Genomic DNA, 19,916 nt, shown 5'->3' with positions numbered 1-19,916 from the left:
AGTTTCTGCTGTTTTAGTTTAAGAAGTGGAAGCACAAGAGAATATGAAATGTTAATATGGAATTGAAAGTCCAAAATAAGAGTTATCAAATATGAATAACTTACTGGTTATTGGATTTTTTTGGCCACTGTCTTTTTATATCTGCCAGGCTCTTTCATAAATATTTATGTAAATACTGTTCTTTTGAAACATACAAGTTTATGCTTGTGATGTCACAACCACAAGCATTTGCCACCTACAGCATTTGAGCCCACCCTTTCACACTTGAGTGATTGTTTTATTTTGAGCTGTAGCAGAGTTGTATTTGTGGCTGTTGGGAAGCAAAAGTATCAGTGCTGCATTCCAAAAGATCCAGACATTTGCAAGGATTGGCTGAAGTTTATTTTTCCTGACATCCCTAAGGATTTTATTGGTTTCAGTGTGCACTGCTTTGATAATGCAGGCCAGCATAGTAGCTAATAGTGACAGACTTTACAGCAGCTAGATAGATATGTTCTCTTTAGCTAACATTTAAGTGGAGTACCTTTTTATTTTTGATTTACAAACATTTGTAAACGGTCCAGACCAAAGGTAGTGCTGACGTTTTCTTTTCTGAGGCACTTTTCTTGGTTTCCTTGGAAAGTAGTTAAAATGTCAGAAATCTCATTGTGAGTGTTGGTCTTGGCACATCTTTTTTTGCGTCTTTGATCTAAATCCTTCTTCAAAGTATTTGGGTATCATGGACAAAACTGAAAAATTGTTTTCCCACATAAAAGCTGACAATTTATAAAAAAGAAATGAAAGCCCAGCCCAACAAAAAAGTCCTAAGTTCTGCTTTGTTCATTTGTTAAAGTCAAACTCTTATCAATTTCCACCAGAAATCTAGGTTGTTTCAGGGGTCTTTATGTCAGGGCTGCCCAAGTGTGGCCCCTGGGAAAATGTTTCATTTGGCCCTCCAGAAAGTTTCCCTAATAGCACCCCCTTACCCAGTGAGAGGACATGGGTTTTAAATTATGTCTTTCATACTTAACTTATTAAAAGATTATTTTCCTCCATTTTAGTGATAAACTATAATATAAAAATTTGAAATATAAAATTATAAAAATATACAATTTTAAAAGTGAACTTGTTTTGTCTATTTAACCCATGGCCCACCACAAACATTGCACCTTGACGTTTTGGTCCAGCGCAAACAAAGTTTGGGCACCTCTGCTTTAGAGGCGTGTACCATCCTCACTCACGGAAAAAATCCAGAGAAGTAAGAAAAAGTTGGGCATAATCAGGACAAGGTGGAGCCATCTGAGAGACATCTCTGGCTATAACAAAAATAAGCTATTTTGGTTTCCTTAAATGACCTTCTACATAACTGGTTGTTTGCAACAATATTCCTAGAGGTCAAATCGGTGTTCCAGATCATTGCTTTATCTCTGGCAGTGGCTGTCAGTAATACCATCATTAAATTCATCTCTTCTGTGTAAGCTGCCTTATTTTGCCCCCATCATATAAACACCAAGGCCAGAGTCATGGTGCCCTATGTCCTTATAAGGACACAGTCATGCTGGGGGAGCTGTAGACTGACTGAGTCACTGTGGTGATTTGTTGCTTGACCTCACACACACACGCTCTGACCACACACACTTGTTCGTACGTTCGTACGTTCGTTCGTTTCTCTCTCTCTCTCTCTCTCTCTCTCTCTCTCTCTCTCTCTCTCTCTCTCTAATAAATGAAAGCTGAACATGAAGAAATAAGAGAATTTACACTCCTTTTATAGTCTAATGAATCTTAATTACAATAAACATTCTTGCAAGAACTGCATATTAATCATATCTGCACTTGCATTTTTTTTTTAATTCAAAGCTGTGTGATTTTAATCACTAATGTTCAGACTGTGTCAGTGCTGAAGAGCATAAACATTTTTCTGGGTCGTGTGCAAAAGGAGGGAAGAATGAGTACTTTCATTATATTCATTATGCCCACTACTTGGCTTCTAGCTATTAACAAGTCATGAATAATGCTTCCTTTTCTGACCAAGTTCTTGTGCAGAATGCTCCTTTAGAAACAATGGCCACCTTTTAGTATGTTCGGAGGAATTTAGTCAACAGACCTTAACTCTGAGAAGCTGAACAAAAGCAAACTAGTAGCAATACAGTGGTCATCTGTCCTGGTGATGCTGAGATGGAAAAGAGAAAGCTGCCCAAAGTGAAAAAGCATATTCATTTAATCTCAAATGTGTGCTCAGCATGGTGAACAGTTTAACAATGTTTTTTGAGTATATGATCACCAGTATTTCTAGAACACTGAACAAATCCATGTGTAAATGCACATGCAAATGCATAACATATTTAGACCAATTATAGAGAGACTGTGTCTGTGTGTGTGTGTGTGTGTGTGTGTGTGTGTGTGTGTGTGTGTGTGTGTATATACATGTGTGTGTGTGTGTGTATATATATACACACACGCTGCTGAAAAAAATAAAGGGAACGCTCAAATAACACCTCCTAGATCTGAATGAATGAAATATTCTCATTGAATAATGTGCTGACAACAAAATCGCACAAAAATCATCAATGGAAATTTATTAACCAATGGAGGTCTGGATTTGGAGTCTCACACAAAAATAAAGTGTAAAAACAGACTACAGACTGATCCAAAGTCATCCAAAGTCAAAATGAGGCTCAGTATTGTGTGAGGCCTCCATGTGCCTGTATGACCTCCCTGCAACACCTGGGCATGTTCCTGATGAGGTGGCGGATGGTCTCCTGAGGGATCTCCTCCCAGACCTGAACTAAAGCATCTGCCAACGTCGGGCCCTCATACCATCCTCATGGAGTTGGTTTCTAACCGTTTGTGCAGACACATGCACATTTGTGGCCTGCTGGAGGTCATTTTGCAGGGCTCTGGCAGTGCTCCTCCTATTCTTCCTTGCACAAAGCCGGAGGAAGCGGTCCTGCTGCTGGGTTGTTGCCTCCTGTTGTCTCCTGGTGTACTGGCCTGTCTCCTGGTAGCGCCTCCAGGCTCTGGACACTACGCTGACAGACAAACCTTCTTGCCACAGCTCGCATTGATGTGCCGTCCTGGATGAGCTGCACTACCTGAGCCACTTGTGTGGGTTGTAGAGTCCGTCTCATGCTACCACAAGTGTAAAAGCACCACCAACATTCAAAAGTGACAAACATCAGCCAGAAAGCATAGGTACTGAGAAGTGGTCTGTTGTCTATTCCATTTGAACAACAGCATGTGAAATTGATTGTCAATCAGTGTTGCTTCCTAAGTGGACAGTTTGATTTCACAGAAGTTTGATTTACTTGGAGTTATATTCTGGTGTTTGTGTTCCCTTTATTTTTTTGAGGTGTGTGTGTGTGTATATGTATGTGTGTGTGTGTGTGTGTGTGTGTGTGTATGTGTGTGTGTGTGTGTGTGTGTGTGTGTGTTTATTTATTTATTTTACCATTCTAGTGATTTTACTGGTGCATTTTGTCAAGTCAATTGGTTTGCAAACCTCAGAAAAACTAAGTATTGTCATGCATATTGTTTCCTAAAAATGCCATTGAATATTGTGATTGTAGATTTTTTTTTTTTTTTTTTTTTTTTTTATCCTCCTCTCTCAGTGCTCAGTTTACATTCCTCAAACCCGAGTGGATATTGCTTTTTGAGCTAGCTTGTCATTTACTGACATGTTGCAGTTCTGGACAAAGTGCTGCCCTGCAGGGAAGAGCAAGGATGCATCAGTGATGTACTCCTGAAATAAGAAAAACAGTTCATGACATGGGCAGGAGTAGCCCAGCCAGTGTCTCCCCGTTTATGTCTTTTGGGAGATAAAACAGAAACCCCAACTATAACAAAAAGGGCATGTCCAGTTCTGATGGTGGGGATAACCACAGCCGCCAGAGTCATATTAAGACACTGGAAATCACCCACATGGCCAACACTCCAAGAATGGAAAATCCTAATGAGCGAGACCACATCGTATGAGGTTATGTTAGCCAGAATAAGGGGCAAAGGGCCAGTGGAACTGGGAATTTGGGAATGTTTTATGGAATATCTCACTTCTGACTAACAGGATGATTATGAGACAAGAATTAAGAGATGTTTGTATCTTTTTTTGATAACTGGCCTTCTTTCTTCTGTTTTCTATATGATGTACCATATGAGCTATTGTTTACTGTGTTTAAATAAAAAACTTTAATTACAAAAAAAGAAAAACAGTTCACTTTTGTTCTGTTAGCCTCCTGTTTTTAAATAATGCTCTTACATACAGAAGTAGTCATTGACACCAAAAGAGAGTAACCCAATCTTTTGATCCTAATCTCTGTTCGTTAATCAGGCTTCAAAGAAGATTATCCAGATGAACTTCCGGTCTTTCATGGGCTTTGCATCATTTAGGAATTGGCAGGTTAATGTGACAATGTAGATTAATACCTAGAATGTAGATTATATGTAAATTTAGAACAAGTTACAAGTTCTTAAAGATCATCTTATCACATTTCCATTGAGTTCCTTACATAAAAAAAAATGGGGTGCTGTAGCTGTAGATGTTACAAATAAAAACACAACAATTAGGCCTAAAACACTAGTAACAATAAAGCACAAACAATGTATGTATTGTTTTATTGAACAATGCAGTCCCAGATAATGTCTTAGCAAGAAGAAAAAAAGAGTGGATGGAAAGTGATGTTCATCCAAACAGTGGCTCAGCAATGCAGGCAAGTGCACCACTAGGGGTTTAAACATGCTTCAGAATATAGTCAGAGCAACGATGCATGCTGACAAGGTCTTTAGTGAACTAATCAAACTGTACAACCATTATTGTGTTTGTGTGCTTTAAGATTTATGTTTACCCATAATGTTTTAATCATAAATGTGAGTGCTGTACAGTTCTATTTAATCTGTTGAATTTTTTTTTTCCCAAAAATACAGTAACCCAAGCAAAGTTTAGATTATGGCAGAACCAATATAAATCTGCCTGTTAAAAGTAATGATATTGAGCAGTTTTTTCATAATTGAATCCAAAACTTGTTCAGCTTCAGAAATGAAACAGTTTACTGCCAGTGCTGTTCTGGAGTTTTTCTTGGTTTGATTGAGGAGGGAATATTTAGAGGTGTGATGGCTGAGACGAATTTTGGGTATATTTGTTAAAAACCACTGTTACTGATCAAAACTAGGAATCTTGGTGTTTCCTTTCAATATAACATGGGTGGAAAGTGGGCTTATGCTGTGGACACACCCACGCTTAAATGAGTGGGCTTTTTTTATATTGTCAATTATGAATTCTATATTCATAATTATTTAAATTGTTGTATTTTTATGTATTTTTATATGTTTTAAGGCTTATTCTATCAAAAGTAGTCAAATCTTTGCCTCAGGATCAAAAATTAAATTGACGATAATATGCACAATATGCATTTTCATCACTTATATCCATCCATCCATCCATCATCTTCCGCTTCTCCGGGGTTCGGGTCACGGGGGCAGCATCCTGAGCAATGAAGCCCAGACCTCCCTTTCCCCAGCCACTCCCACTAGCTCCCTGGGAGGGATTCTGAGGCGCTCCCAGGCCAGCTGGGCAATATAGTCACGCCAGCGTGTCCTGGGGTCTCCTCCCCGGTAGACTTGCCTGTGACACCTCCCAAGGGAGGCGTCCAGGAGGCATCCTAACAAGATGCCCGAACCACCTCAACTGGCTCCTCTCGACGTGAAGAAGCAGCGGCTCTACTCCGAGTCCCTCCCGGATGACCGAACTTCTCACCCTATCTCTAAGGGAGAGTCCAGCCACCCTGCGGAGGAAACTCATTTCAGCCGCTTGTATTCGCGATGTCGTTCTTTCGGTCATTACCCAAAGCTCATGACCATAGGTGAGGGTGGAAACGTAGATCGACCAGTAAATCGAGAGCCTTGCCTTATGGCTCAGCTCTTTCTTTACCACAACAGACCGGTAAAGAGCCCGCATCACTGCTGACCCAGCACCAATCCGCCTGTCAATCACCCGCTCCCTTGTACCATCACTCGTGAATCAGACCCCGAGATACTTAAACTCCTCCACTTGAGGCAAGAGCTCATCCCCGACCCAGAGAGGGCTCTCCACCCTTTCCCACGTGAGAACCATAGCCTTGGATTTGGAGGTACTGATCCTCATCCCGGCCGCTTCACACTCGGCTGCAAACCGATCCAGTGAAAGCTGAAGTTCACGGCCTGATGTCCCCAATAGGACCACATCATCTGCAAACAGCAGCGATGTGACCCTGAGGTCACCAAACCGGACACCCTCCATCCCCTGACTGCGCCTAGAAATTCTATCCATAAAAATTATGAATAGAATTGGTGACAAAGGGCAGCCCTGACGACTCTCACTGGGGAAAAAGTCTGACTTACTGCCGGCCGTGCGAACCAAACTCCTGCTTTGTTTGTACAGGGCCTGAATGGCTCATAGCAAATAGCCATATACCCTGTACTCCCGAAGCACCTCCCACAGAATACCCCGGGAAACACAGTCGAATGCCTTCTCCAGATCCACAAAGCACATGTGGACTGGTTGGGCAAACTCCCATGAACCCTCCAGAATCCTGGAGAGGGTAAAGAGTTGGTCCAGTGTTCCACGACCAGGGCGGAACCCGCACTGCTCCTCCTGGATCCGAGGTTCGACTATAAGCCGGACTCTCTTCTCCAGTACCCTTGCATAGACCTTACCAGGGAGGCTGAGGAGTGTGATTCCCCTGTAGTTGGAACACACCCTCCAGTCCCCCTTTTTTAAAAAGAGGCACCACCACCCCAGTCTGCCAATCCAGTGGCACCACCCCCGATGTCCACGCAATGTTGAAAAGGCGTGTCAGCCAAGACAGCCCCACAACATCCAGAGCCTTGAGGAACTCGGGACAGATCTCATCCACCCCTGCAGCCCTGCCGCGAAGGAGCTTTTTAACTACCTTAGCGACTTCAGCCTCACTAATGGACAAGCCTATTCCCGTGTCCCCAGACTCTGCCTCCTCACTGGAGAACGTGTTGGTAGGATTGAGAAGGTCCTCAAAGTATTCCTTCCACCGCCCAATGACGTCTTCAGTCGAAGTCAGCAGCACACCATCTCCACTATATACAGTGCTAGTGGCACACTGCTTTCCCCTTCTGAGTCGCTTGATGGTTTGCCAGTATCTTTTCGGAGCTGACTTAAAGTCACTTTCCAAGGCCTCACCGAACTCCTTCCCACACCCGGGTTTTTGCCTTGGCAACGACTGAAGCCGCAGACCGCTTGGCCTGTCGATACCTGCCAGCTGCCTCTGGTGTCCTACAGGCCAACCATGTCCAGTAGGACTCCTTCTTCAGCTTGACGGCATTTCTCACCTGGGGTGTCCACCACCGGGTTCGAGGATTACCGCCCCGACAGGCACCAACTACCTTGTGACCACAGCTACAGTCAGCCGCTTCAACAATGGAGGAGCGGAACATGGCCCATTCTGAGTCAATGTCCCCCACCTCCCCCGATATCTGGTCAAAGTTCTGACGGAGGTGTGAGTTGAAGATCAATCTGACAGGTTCTTCTGCCAGGCGTTCCCAGCAAACCCTCACTATACGTTTGGGTTTGCCTGGTCTGACCGGCATCTTCCCCCACCACCTGATCCAACTCACCACCAGGTGGTGATCAGTTGACAGCTCAGCTCCTCTCTTTACCCGAGTGTCCAGTACACATGGCTGCAAGTCCGCTGACACGACTACAAAGTCAGTCATTGAACTGCGGCCTAGGGTGTCCTGGTGCCAAGTGCACTTATGGACATCCTTGTGTTCAAACATGGTGTTTGTTATGGACAAACTGTGGTTTGCACAGAAGTCCAAAAACTGAACACCACTCGGGTTCAGATCAGAGAGGCCATTCCTCCCAATCACACCCCTCCAGGTCTTACTGTCGTTGCCCACGTGAGCGATGAAGTCCCTCAGTAGGACAATAGAGTCTCCAGGAGGAGCACTTTCAAGCACCCCTTCCAAGGACTCTAAGAAGGCTGGGTACTCTGATCTGCTGTTCGGTGCATAAGCACAGACAACAGTCAGGACCCGTTCCCCAACCCGAAGGCGTAGGGAAGCTACCCTCTCGTCCACCGGGGAAAACCCCAACATACAGGCACCGAGTCGAGGGGCTATGAGAAAGCCCACACCTGCCCGCCGCCTCTCACCATGGGCAACTCCAGAAAAGAAAAAAGTCCAGCCCCTCTCAAGGAGATTGGACCCCGAGCCCAAGCTGTGTGTTGAGGTGAGCCCGACTATATCTAGCCGGTATCTCTCAACCTCGCGCACTGGCTCCAGGGTGGGGCCCCGGTAACCCTGATCCGGGCAGGGTACACAAGTCCTGCTTTGTTGTCCTCATAGGGGTGGTTATGGATCACACTTTGTCTGGCCTGTCACCTAGGTCCAGTTTGCCATGGGAGGACCCTACCAGGAGCTTTTCCTCCAGACAACATAGCTCCTAGGGTCCTTCAAGCACACAAACCTCTCCACCACGATAAGGTGGTGATCCATGGAGAGGATTATCCAAGGATCCATGGATTATCACTTATAGCAAACTTATAAAAAAGTTGTTTGTATCATTTAACCTTTCAGCAGTATCGAGAGCTTTTGTATTAGTCAATTGAGTGTTGATGCATCAGTGAAGAATTCCCCTTATCGACTAACTACTGCCGCCTTTCTTATAACACACATACTGTTCTATATAACTATTAATGTAATTCTGGGCCTTTAAACATGAAGCTCATTTTCAAGCAGTCATTTTCTGTAAAAGGTGATTTACTCCACCACTCCCTCTCCCTTATCTTGTAAATGTTTTCTAAACTTAATGGCAAAGACAAACTGAATGGTGACTTTTAGTATGTCTGTGTTGAACAGCACTTCCACACTTACTATAGCACAAGGAAACAAGCTACAGCTTGAACAGTCTTATCAGTGCTTACAAATGAAGGCAAAAGGCAGCTCTGTGCGTGCATCTTGCTGGCGTTGTGCCCAAGTATGACTTGGCACCCAGCTGGAGAGTTTGTATTGTCATGTTGTTACTACATGATCTGGCTTTTTACAACTAAGTAACTCTAAAAGCTACTATTGCTTCAGCATACTTTTACCGGTTTATGCAAAACTGAACTCTAATTAATTAATTAATTAATTAATTAATTAAATGCTTTGTTATAATAAAAAAATGTTTTTAATTCCTTTTCTTACAGTAGAGCAGTGGGATATTGCAACGCGCTATAATGGGCTTTGGCTAGTTATTTTCCTTGGGGAAAATGAACCTGGATAATGATATCTAATCATCAATAGGACTATGACTATAGAGGAGCATATTAGAAAACAAAAACAAAATAAAATATTGGAATAAAAAGTCCAACCAAGTGTTTTATATTTATTATTATATTTGTAGTCAATTCATTCCCCAATTTAGTCATCTCCAATTCCGCCTGCTAGTTAGCACTTTATCTAAATTTTATTGAAATTTGTTATTGAATTCTGCAATTTCCCCCTGTTATCAATAAAGGAATCTGAATCTGAAACTTTTCTCAAAACAATATTACAACTTTATTCTCAATTGTATGACTTTTGTCTACTATATTATTGTTTTTATTTGTTGTGGCCTGTATTTTTTGCTGTTGTAGAACTGTTTGCACTGGGTAGGTATGTCCAACAAGTGCAAAACAAAGTGTGCGCTGTACTGTGAATGGTGTGCTTGCTTCATGCTTCTTTCGTTTTGACTTTGAAAAATGTTACATTTTTATACACACGTAAGCCAAAATGAACGACAGATTTCATATAATGTAGTGGAGTAAAAAGTACAGTAGCAAACTACATTAATTTTGTAAGTGCCCAACACTGATTAGTAAACAGTTCTGCTGCAATGACAGCAGCATCAAATGAGTTTATGTAGATGTAGAGTGTACTTCAGGTCTTTTACTTAAATAACTGCTATCTCTAAGGGCTAAAACTTTTCATACACTGTTGGGTTATTTTAGATACATAATTTTACATAATGTCTGTATTTGCTTCTGTACATAATGTGTATATATATGATTCCAAGCATTGTTTTGTAAAGACTGTAGTTTAACTGTTAATATTTTTGTTATGCTTTTGTGTTTTCAGCTTGATGGCACTGTGGATATGGCGGAGCGTCGCCTCATACGGACAGCAATTCGGGAGTTGCGACGACATGAGATTGAAGATATGGAAGCTGCTCTGACCAATAAGCGCTTCAGACGTGCTCAAGAACACAGACATGAGGATAAGGAAAATCAGCTTCGGTATGACACATGATGAAACTATCAGTTGTGATTTTAATGTTGTCAATTACATATACACTGATCAGTCATAATATGACTATCCCCTTGTTCATATCCCATTGTCCATTTTATCAGCTCCATTTACTATATAGGGGCACTGTGTAGTTCTACAATTACAGACTGTAGTCCATCTGTTTCTCTACATACTTTGTTAGCCCCCTTTTACCCTGTTCTTCAGTAGTCAGGATCCCCATGGACCCTCACAGAGCAGGTCCTATTTGGGTGGTGGATCATTCTCAGCACTGCAGTAACACTGATGATGTGTTGGTGGTGGTGTGTTAGTGTGTGTTATGCTGCTCTGAGTGGATCAGACAAGTGTATGTTGAGGTTAAAATTTATTTTAGTGGATATTGGATATTTTAATAATATTTTTCAATCTTCTAATTGTTTAGTATGAGCCTTTTCTGATTTAAATAAATTTAAAACATTAATATATAATATAATAGTGTGTGTGTGTGTATGTGTGCAACAGTGTTCAAAGTATTGAATAAAAATCATTGTATTCACAATTTTTGATCATATTTTATTTTTTTTTAATGTTCTGCTGGTCCTTTTTTTTCTTTTCTAACTGATGTCTGAAAGTTTTTTGCAATATTGCTCATCTCTACATTTACTGCCATGTTTATATGTTCCACAGTTGTGTTCTATATGATTTTTCATTGTTTAATTTTTGCTGCATGTTTAGTAAACAATTTAGTTATTTGCCACTTTTTACTTCACGCTTCATAGCTCCGTTTCTGAGAATTTTGATTGTCTTTGGTTCTTAGTTTTCACTTCTTTCATCGGTATTATTTCAGCTAGCCAGAGCTTCGCATGGCTATCCAGAGCTTTGCTTGACTTGAATCTTTTAAATAATCTCATTACTTGTTTGGCTCTTTCCTAGGACGCTGGTGAAAATAGTGCAGCGTTGATGCACCAGTGCGCTACTCACCACTTCATGAATATATCTTACTTACTGTGGCGCATGTTTTGCCTGGTGTAGCACTGGAACTGCCAAGTCTTCTATCTCTGGCCTATAGTGAAAGTGAATTTAGCTCAAGAATAGTTTTCATTTAAAATAAATAAATGAATAAATAAATAAATAAATAACAAATTCTTGATTTCCCATAATGCCTTTCATTGTTGTAAGGTACAGTTTGTTAGGCCCCTGCTTATAAGAATGCAGTTAATCCCAGCCCATGAGTCTTTCTTTTTGTTTTTTTTGTTTTTTTTTTTTCTTTTTTTTCCCACACATCTCCAAGCATGGGGAGATTTTCTCTCCATCCTCCAGAGTCACATTTTCCATTTTGAATCGTTTTCTTAGAGGTTTTTTTTTTTTTTGCCAAGAAAAACTTTTCTGGTATGTGACCTTCCAGCTGCTGAGCGCAACAGAACCGGTCACTCACAACACTAGACACAACTGTCAGTCTGTTGTAGTTGAATGGCACACCAAATTTGCATGTGTGTCTGTTTTCAAGTTGTGTAAATGTGTGTGTATTTGTGTTCACAGGCCTGAATTGGCAGCATCGCTGGATCTGCTTTCTAGTAAGCTTCAGGACATTCAGGATATTGAAGAGCTTTCTGCAATGGTAAGTGTTTTGTACAATAAAAAATAGCTGGTACCATAAATGCCAAAGATGCAATGACCTGTTTGAGGCAAAGAGAGAAACAGATAGATAAGGACTACCAGTAATGCCCATAACAAAAGCATGGTGTCCTTTTAAATTCATTATTTCCCTCTCATAGCTCTGTTAATCAAAAAGAAAAATGTTCAGATTGAAGGATACAAATTTTTTTTTCAAGCAGAAAAGCAGTTATTTCTCAAGAGATTAGATATAAGATGAAAAGATGTTAAAAAAGGAGTTTTCGAAACTAGTGGAAGATATAGAACCTCAAAGCAAAAAAAGAAGAAAATCAAATAACAAACTACTGATGTTCTCAGAACGATGGACAGGCCATCCCAGAAATTTACTCTGATTGTGAAGAGCAGAAAAATGCAACCAAAAGCTAAGGTTAAACTTTAACTTTTTTTTTTTTTGGTGGAAAAAATCCCTGTAGATTTTGTTGAAAAACTGAAAGTCTTTCAAAAAGAAAAAGGACACACTAAATACTGAAAAATATTTCTATAACCCAATTTCCAAAAGAGCTGGAATTCTGTGCAAAATGTAAATAATAACGCAAATGCAGTTATGTGCAAATCATTTAGATGCTATATTTAATTGAAAATAGTACAAAGACAACGCATCAAATGTTGAAACTGAGAAATTTTATTGTTTTTTGAAAAATATATGCCAATTTTGAATTTGATATTGGCAACACAATCCCAAACAGTTGGGACAGGGGCAACAAAAGGCCAGTTAAAATTGTGTAATGCTTAAAAAAAAAGACCTGGTGGTTGACCGGTCATTAGCATGAGTGGGTATTAGTAGCATGATTTGGGTACAAAAAAAGCATTCCAGAGAGGCTAGAAGTAAAGATGAGGAGGAGTTCACCACTCCGTGAAAGACTAAGTGGGCAAATAGTGCAACAGTTCAAGACTAATGTTTCTCAGCGTAAAACAGCAAAGAACTTTTGCTTTTCATCATCTGTAGTACATAATATCATTCTACAGATTCTATGAATCCTTCAAATCTCTATATGCAAGGGACCAGGCCAAAAACCAGTATTGGCTGGCCTTGATGCCCTCAGGGGGCATTATTCCTTGATGCCCCCAGGGGGCATTAAAAACGGACATGATTTTCTAGTGTAAATCATTGCATGGGCTCAAACACTTCTGAAAACCACTGTCTCTGAAAACTCAAGTTAAAACTCTAAAACACATAAAAGAAACTGCATATAAACAGGAACCAGAAACGCTGCCACCATCTCTGGGCCTGAGCTCGTTTTGAAACTGATTTGGACGAAGTAGAAAACTGTCCTGTGGTCTGATGAATCAAAATTTCAAATTCTTTTTGGAAATCATACATGCTGTTTCCTTCAGGCTAAAGATGACTCTGCATTTTATCAGCATACAGCTCAAAAGCCAGTATTCATGATGGTGTAGGGGTGCATTTGTGCACATGGCATGGGTGACGTGCAAGTCTGTCAGGGCACCATTAATCACCATTAAACTGCCATCCAGACAGCTTCTTTTTCAGGGAAGGCCTTGCTTATTTCAGCAAGACAATGCCAAACCACATTCTGCATGTAATATAACATTACTCTGTCTGCAGTCCAGGCTGGTCACTCACTGATATTATTTGGCACATTATGAAATGAAAAATATGACATGATGATCCTGAACTGTTGAGCAACTGAAGTTCTGTATTAAACAAAAACAGAAACATTTCACTTTCAAAACTACAGAAGTTGGTCTCCTCAGTTCCCAAATGAGTTTGTTAAAAGAATACATAATGCAACAGTGATGAATCTGTCCCCGTCTCAACTTTTAGTAATGTGTTGCTGCCATTAAACGGGCAAATATTGTTCAAAAACAATTTAATTTCTCATTTTTGAGTTGTTGTCTTTACATTATTTTCAATTAAATGTAGGGTTTAAATGATTTGCATGTCATTATGATTTGTTCTCATATATATTTTGAACAGCATCCCAACTTTTTAAAAAAAAAAGTGCGGAGGCTTCTATGTAATTTTCTATTAAATGTTTTCTACTTGGCCGGGCACTTACTCATGATGCCCGGCCAGGCCCAGCCCGAAGGAGTTACATGAGTCCCCCCTCCCATCGACCCACCACCTGACTGGCTTTTGGAACTTGGAACGTTACCTCACTGGCGGGGAAGGAGCCTGAGTTGGTGTGCGAGGTTGAGAGATACTAGATATAGTCGGGCTCACCTCAACACACAGCTTGGGCTCTGGGTCCAATCTCCTTGAGAGGGGCTGGACTTTATTCTTTTCTGGAGTTGCCCATGGTGAGAGGCGGCGGGCAGGTGTGGGCTTTCTCATAGCCCCTCGACTCGGTGCCTGTATGTTGGGGTTTTCTCCGGTGGACGAGAGGGTACCTTCCCTACACCTTCGGGTTGGGGAACGGGTCCTGACTGTTGTCTGTGCTTATGCACCGAACAACAGTTCAGAGTACCCAGCCTTCTTAGAGTCCTTGGAAAGGGTGCTTGAAAGTGCTCCTCCTGGAGACTCTATTGTCCTACTGGGGGCTTTAATGCTCACATGGGCAATGACAGTGAGACCTGGAGGGGTGTGATTGGGAGGAATGGCCTCTCTGATCTGAACCCGAATGGTGTTCAGTTTTTGGACTTCTGTGCAAACCACAGTTTGTCCATCACGACCACCATGTGTGAACACAAGGATGTCGTAAGTGCACATGGCACCAGGGCCGCAGTTAAATGATTGGCTTTGTAGACGTGTCATCGGACTTGCGGCCATGTGTTTTGCACACTCTGGTAAAGAGAGGAGCTGAGCTGTCAACTGATCACCACCTGGTGGTGAGTTGGATCAGGTGGTGGGGGAAGATGTCGGTCAGACCAGGCAAGCCCTAACGTATAGTGAGGGTTTGCTGGGAATGCCTGGCAGAAGAACCTGTCAGATTGATCTTCAACTCACACCTCCGTCAGAACTTTGACCAGATATCGTTAGAGGTGGGAGACATTGACTCAGAATGGGCCATGTTCCCTTCCTCCATTGTTGAAGCGGCTGACTGTAGCTGTGGCCGTAAGGTAGTTGCTGCCTGTCGGGGCGGTAATCCTCAAACCCGGTGGTGGACACCCCCAGGTGAGAGATGCCGTCAAGCTGAAGAAGGAGTCCTACCGGGCATGGTTGGCCTGTGGGACACCAGAGGCAGCTGGCAGGTATCGACAGGCCAAGAGATCTGCGGCTTCAGTCGTCGCCAAGGCAAAAACCTGTGTATGGGAGGAGTTTGGTGAGGCCTTGGAAAGTGACTAAGTCAGCTCCGAAAAGATTCTGGCAAACAGTCAGGCGACTCAGAAGGGGAAAGCAGTGTGCCACTAGCACTGTATATAGTGGAGATGGTCAGACTTCGACTGAAGACGTCATTGGGCGGTGGAAGGAATACTTTGAGGACCTTCTCATTCCCACCGACACGTTCTCCAGTGAGGAGGCAGAGTCTGGGGACATGGGAATAGGCTTGTCCATTACTGAGGCTGAAGTCGCTAAGGTAGTTAAAAAGCTCCTTGGTGGCAGGGGTGGATGAGATCCGCCCTGAGTTCCTCAAGGCTCTGGATGTTGTGGGGCTGTCTTGGCTGACACGCCTTTTCAACATTGCGTGGACATCGGGGGCGGTGCCACTGGATTGGCAGACTGGGGTGGTGGTGCCTCTTTTTAAAAAAGGGGGACTGGAGGGTGTCTTCCAACTACAGGGGTATCACACTCTTCAGCCTCCCTGGTAAGGTCTATGCAGGGGTACTGGAGAAGAGAGTCCGGCTTATAGTCGAACCTCGGATCCAGGAGGAGCAGTGCGGGTTCCGCCCTGGTCGTGGAACACTGGACCAACTCTTCACCCTCTCCAGGATTCTGGAGGGTTCATGGGAGTTTGCCCAACCAGTCCACATGTGCTTTGTGGATCTGGAGAAGGCATTCGACTGTGTTCCTTGGGGTATTCTGTGGGAGGTGCTTTGGGAGTACAGGGTACATGGCTCTTTTGCTACGAGCCATTCAGGCCCTGTACAAACAAAGCTGGAGTTTGGTTTGCATGGCCAGCAGTAAGTCAGACTCGTTCCCAGTGAGAGTTGGACTCCATCAGGGCTGCCCTTTGTCACCGATTCTGTTCATAATTTTTATGGATAGAATTTCTAGGCGCAGTCAGGGGATGGAGGGTGTCCGGTTTGGTGACATCAGGGTCACATTGCTGCTGTTTGCAGATGATGTGGTCCTATTGGGGACATCAGGCCGTGAACTTCAGCTTTCACTGGATTGGTTTGCAGCCAAGTGTGAAGCAGCCGGGATGAGAATCAGTACCTCTAAATCCGAGACCATGGTTCTCAGGCGGAAAAGGGTGGAGAGCCCTCTCTGGGTCGGGGATAGGCTCTTGCCTCAAGTGGAGGAGTTCAAGTATCTTGGGGTGATGGTACAAGGGAGCGGGACATTGACAGGCAGATTGGTGCTGGGTCAGCAGTGATGCGGGCTCTTTACCGGTCTGGTGTGGTAAAGAAAGAGCTGAGCCATTAGGCAAGGCTCTCGATTTACCGGTCGATCTACGTTCCCACCCTCACCTATGGTCATGAGCTTTGGGTAATGACCGAAAGAATAAGATCGCGAATACAAGCGGCTGAAATGAGTTTCCTCCGCAGGGTGTCTGTACTCTCCCTTAGAGATAGGGTGAGAATTTCGGTCACCCGGGAGGGACTCGGAGTAGAGCCGCTGCTTCTTCACGTCGAGAGGAGTCAGCTGAGGTGGTTCGGGCATCTGGTTAGGATGCCTCCTGGACGCCTCCTCGGGAGGTGTCACAGGCAAGTCCACCTGGGAGGAGACCACTGGTAAACCCAGGACACGCTGGCGTGATTATATCGCCCAGCTGGTCTGGGAGCGCCTCGGAATCCCCCTTGGAGAGCTAGCGGAAGTGGCTGGGGAAAGGGAGGTCTGGGCCTCATTGCTTAGGATGCTGCCCCCGCGACCTGAACCCCTGGAGAAGCGGAAGATGATGGATGGATGGATGGATGGATGGATGGATGGATGGATGGATGGATGGATGGATGGATGGATGGATGGATGTTTGTTTTCTACTTTTTTTCTTGATGCTAAAAATGAATAACTTGTACTGGCAGTTATGATTAGAAAGCCAGTAAAAGGTGGTGTTTGACTTTTGCAAAGACTGTAATTTGTTGCGTGATTGAGTTATTTCATGTAACTTAATATTTACTATCTAATATTATATAACTCACCTGTATTACGTTATTACATATGTATCTAATTTATTTAACCTATTTATTTAAAAAAACACAGCAAACAAAATTAAGTTGACCCAAAATTATTATTGAATTTTTTTTTTACTTTTTTTTTTTTTTTTTTAGTAGTCACTGTCACTCAGTCCATTTGTTTCAGTCTGTTTTAGAGTTTTGTCCTCTTTATCTGTAGCTACGAAGTACCACTGAGTATGAAGAGAGGAAACTAATCCGTGCAGCCATTCGCCAACTGAGAGATGAAGAGATTCAAGGTAATAAGCGTCTTCTGTAATATAAACCAGTTTGTTCCATTTTATGAGGCTGTTGTCCATCTGTTCCTCTGCAGAATTTGTTAGCCCTCTTTTATCCTGTTCTACAATGACCAGGACTCCCACATGACCACTTCAGAACAAGTGTTATTTGGATCATTCTCAGGACTGCAGTGACACGGACATGGTGGTAGTGTGTTGCGTGGGTACAAGTTGATCAGAAGCTGTGCTGTGCTGCTGGTGTTTTTAAACACCTCACTATCACTGCTGGACTGAGAATAGTTCACCAACCAAAAATATCAAGCCAGCAGTGTCCTGTGGGTGTTCTCTGACCACTGATGAAGGAACAGATGAGCTGTTGCCTCAGACTTTACATCTACATAAAGTTGACCAACAAGCTAGGTGTGTTGAATAGAGTGGAGAGTAAGTGGACACAGTGTTTAAAAAATCACATTACACTGCTATATGTGATCCAATCTTACCAGCACAACACTTCCTAACATTCCTTCACCATGCAGTGCTTGGAATGATCCACCACCTAAATAATAGTACAATGAGAAACAGATGGACTGCAGTCTGTAACTACAAAGTGCACCTGTATGGAACCTGATAAAAAGAACAAAGCATGGCCAGTTGGTGTAAATTATATTTGTATATTGACACCCCTCCTAATTGAGTTCAGGTATTTCAGCTACACTCATTGCCAACAGGTGGATAAAATTGAGCATATAGAGCTCAGTGACTTTAAACATGGCACTGTCATAGGATACCACCTCTGCCAAGTCAGTTTGTGAAATTGTTTTAAAAAAAAAAACAAACCAAAAAAGAAATGGAAGCACCTAGGAACAACAACTTAGCCCTAAAGCGATAAACTGTGTAACCTTACAGAGTAGGGCTGTCTAGTACCAATGCCTATCCTCTGTTGAATCACTCACTAAAGACTTCCAAATTTGCTCTGGAAGCAACAGCAGTAAAAGAATTGCACATTAGGACCTTCACAAACTGGGTTTCCATTACTGAGCAGTTACACTCAAACCTAAGATGCCAAGCACTGGGAGAAGTGGTGTGACATCACTGCTGGACTCTGGAGCTGTGAAAATGTATTCTGTGGAGTGACGAATCATGTTTCTCTATCTGGTAGTCTGATGGATGAGTCTGGGTTCTGCGAATTCCAGGAGAACATTACTTGCCTAACTGCATTGTGGCAAGTGTAAAGGTTTGGACAGTAGTACGCTTTTAAATTTGTGAGAACATTTTGGGGAAGGCAATATTCTGTTGCATGCCTGTGCCCAAAAAGGCAGGGTTGGGTGAGTTTCTTGTAAAAAACTTGACTGGCCCACACAGAGCCCTGACCTCAACCCCAGCGAACACCTTTGGGATTAACTAGAACAGAGATTGAGGGCCAGGCCTTCTCATCCAACACCAGTGTATGACTTCACAAATAGTTTTCTGGAAAAATTCCCAGAGACACACTCCAAAATCACGTTTTGTTTCATGGAGAAACATTTCAATACAGAAAACCAAGCTTCTGTCTTAATTTTCCAAATAGTTTACTGATATGATATTCAGATACATCTTTTTTTTTTTTCCTCCTGCCATTTAGCACTTTATTAGGAACACTGTAGCAATACTGGGTTGGGCCTTCTTTTACTGTCAAAACAGCCTTAATTTTTTTTTTGTGGCATGGTTTCCACATGATGTTTTAGAGGTTCTGATCCATGCTGACATAACTGCATCACACAATTCCTGCAAGGTTTTTAGGTCTACTTTAATGCTGCAAATCTATTTTACCACATCTCAAAAGTGTTCTTTTGAATTCAGATCTGGTACAAGGCAGATTGGTTAAATGGATTGATGCTGTTGGCGCCACATTCTGACCCCACAATCTGTGTGCCTCATCTGAAATCAAGGTTCATTAGACCAGATTGTCATTAGACCATAATTGTACAGAGTGGTTATCTGAGTTGCCTAGCCTTTCTGTCAGCTTGAGCCAGTCTGGCTTTTCTGTTGTCCTCTCTTATTAAGAAGGCCTTTCTGTCTGCACAAGTGCTGCTGAATGTGTGTGTGTGTGTGTGTGTGTGTGTGTGTGTGTGTGTGTGTGTGTGTGTGTGTACGTTTGCTGGTATTCATTGAAATCTATATTGTTCAAGTTGAACCTTTCTACTTTTACCCAGGCGCGCTGGAGAAGATTCAGTTAACTGGACGGCCAGTGGAACAGCATCATAACCCTCAAAGAAATTTGGACTTGGAGGTGAGTGAACAGTGGCAGGTGACGACTGGTAGTCTTGGTCTTATATAGATAGGTTTAGAATTTGTATGCATCTGCACCAGGAGAATATGAAAACAAGTTGGATATGTTTCTGAACGTTCTTGCCCAGGTATACAGATAATTTATTTAATCCCTAGAACGATCTCTCTTGACAGTTTACTACAGTGTATTTGGATTCACTAGGCTATTTTATTAGGTACATTTAGGTTCAATTCTATTTCACCCATTACACCTACAACATAGCCCTTACCCCAGCGTTTTGCGTGTTCACACCT

At 42.6% G+C, this 19,916-nt stretch overlaps 1 protein-coding gene across 5 annotated transcripts in view; it reads left to right on the top strand.

The window, feature by feature from the left end:
• smtnb (smoothelin b) overlaps nt 1-19,916 on the top strand; it is a 94,951-nt gene that overhangs the window by 15,217 nt on the left and 59,818 nt on the right. For all 5 annotated transcript variants that reach the window (XM_037531618.1, XM_037531619.1, XM_037531617.1 and 2 more), the window contains exons 2-5: nt 10,081-10,238; nt 11,767-11,845; nt 17,297-17,375; nt 19,547-19,623. In XM_037531618.1, the coding sequence (XP_037387515.1) occupies nt 10,081-10,238; nt 11,767-11,845; nt 17,297-17,375; nt 19,547-19,623 (393 nt within the window). The remainder of the gene's footprint in view (nt 1-10,080; nt 10,239-11,766; nt 11,846-17,296; nt 17,376-19,546; nt 19,624-19,916) is intronic.

Source organism: Pygocentrus nattereri, chromosome 20, assembly GCF_015220715.1.
Source record: "Pygocentrus nattereri isolate fPygNat1 chromosome 20, fPygNat1.pri, whole genome shotgun sequence".
NCBI classification, from domain to species: domain Eukaryota; kingdom Metazoa; phylum Chordata; class Actinopteri; order Characiformes; family Serrasalmidae; genus Pygocentrus; species Pygocentrus nattereri.
This window is presented reverse-complemented; position numbering and strand designations above follow the sequence as displayed.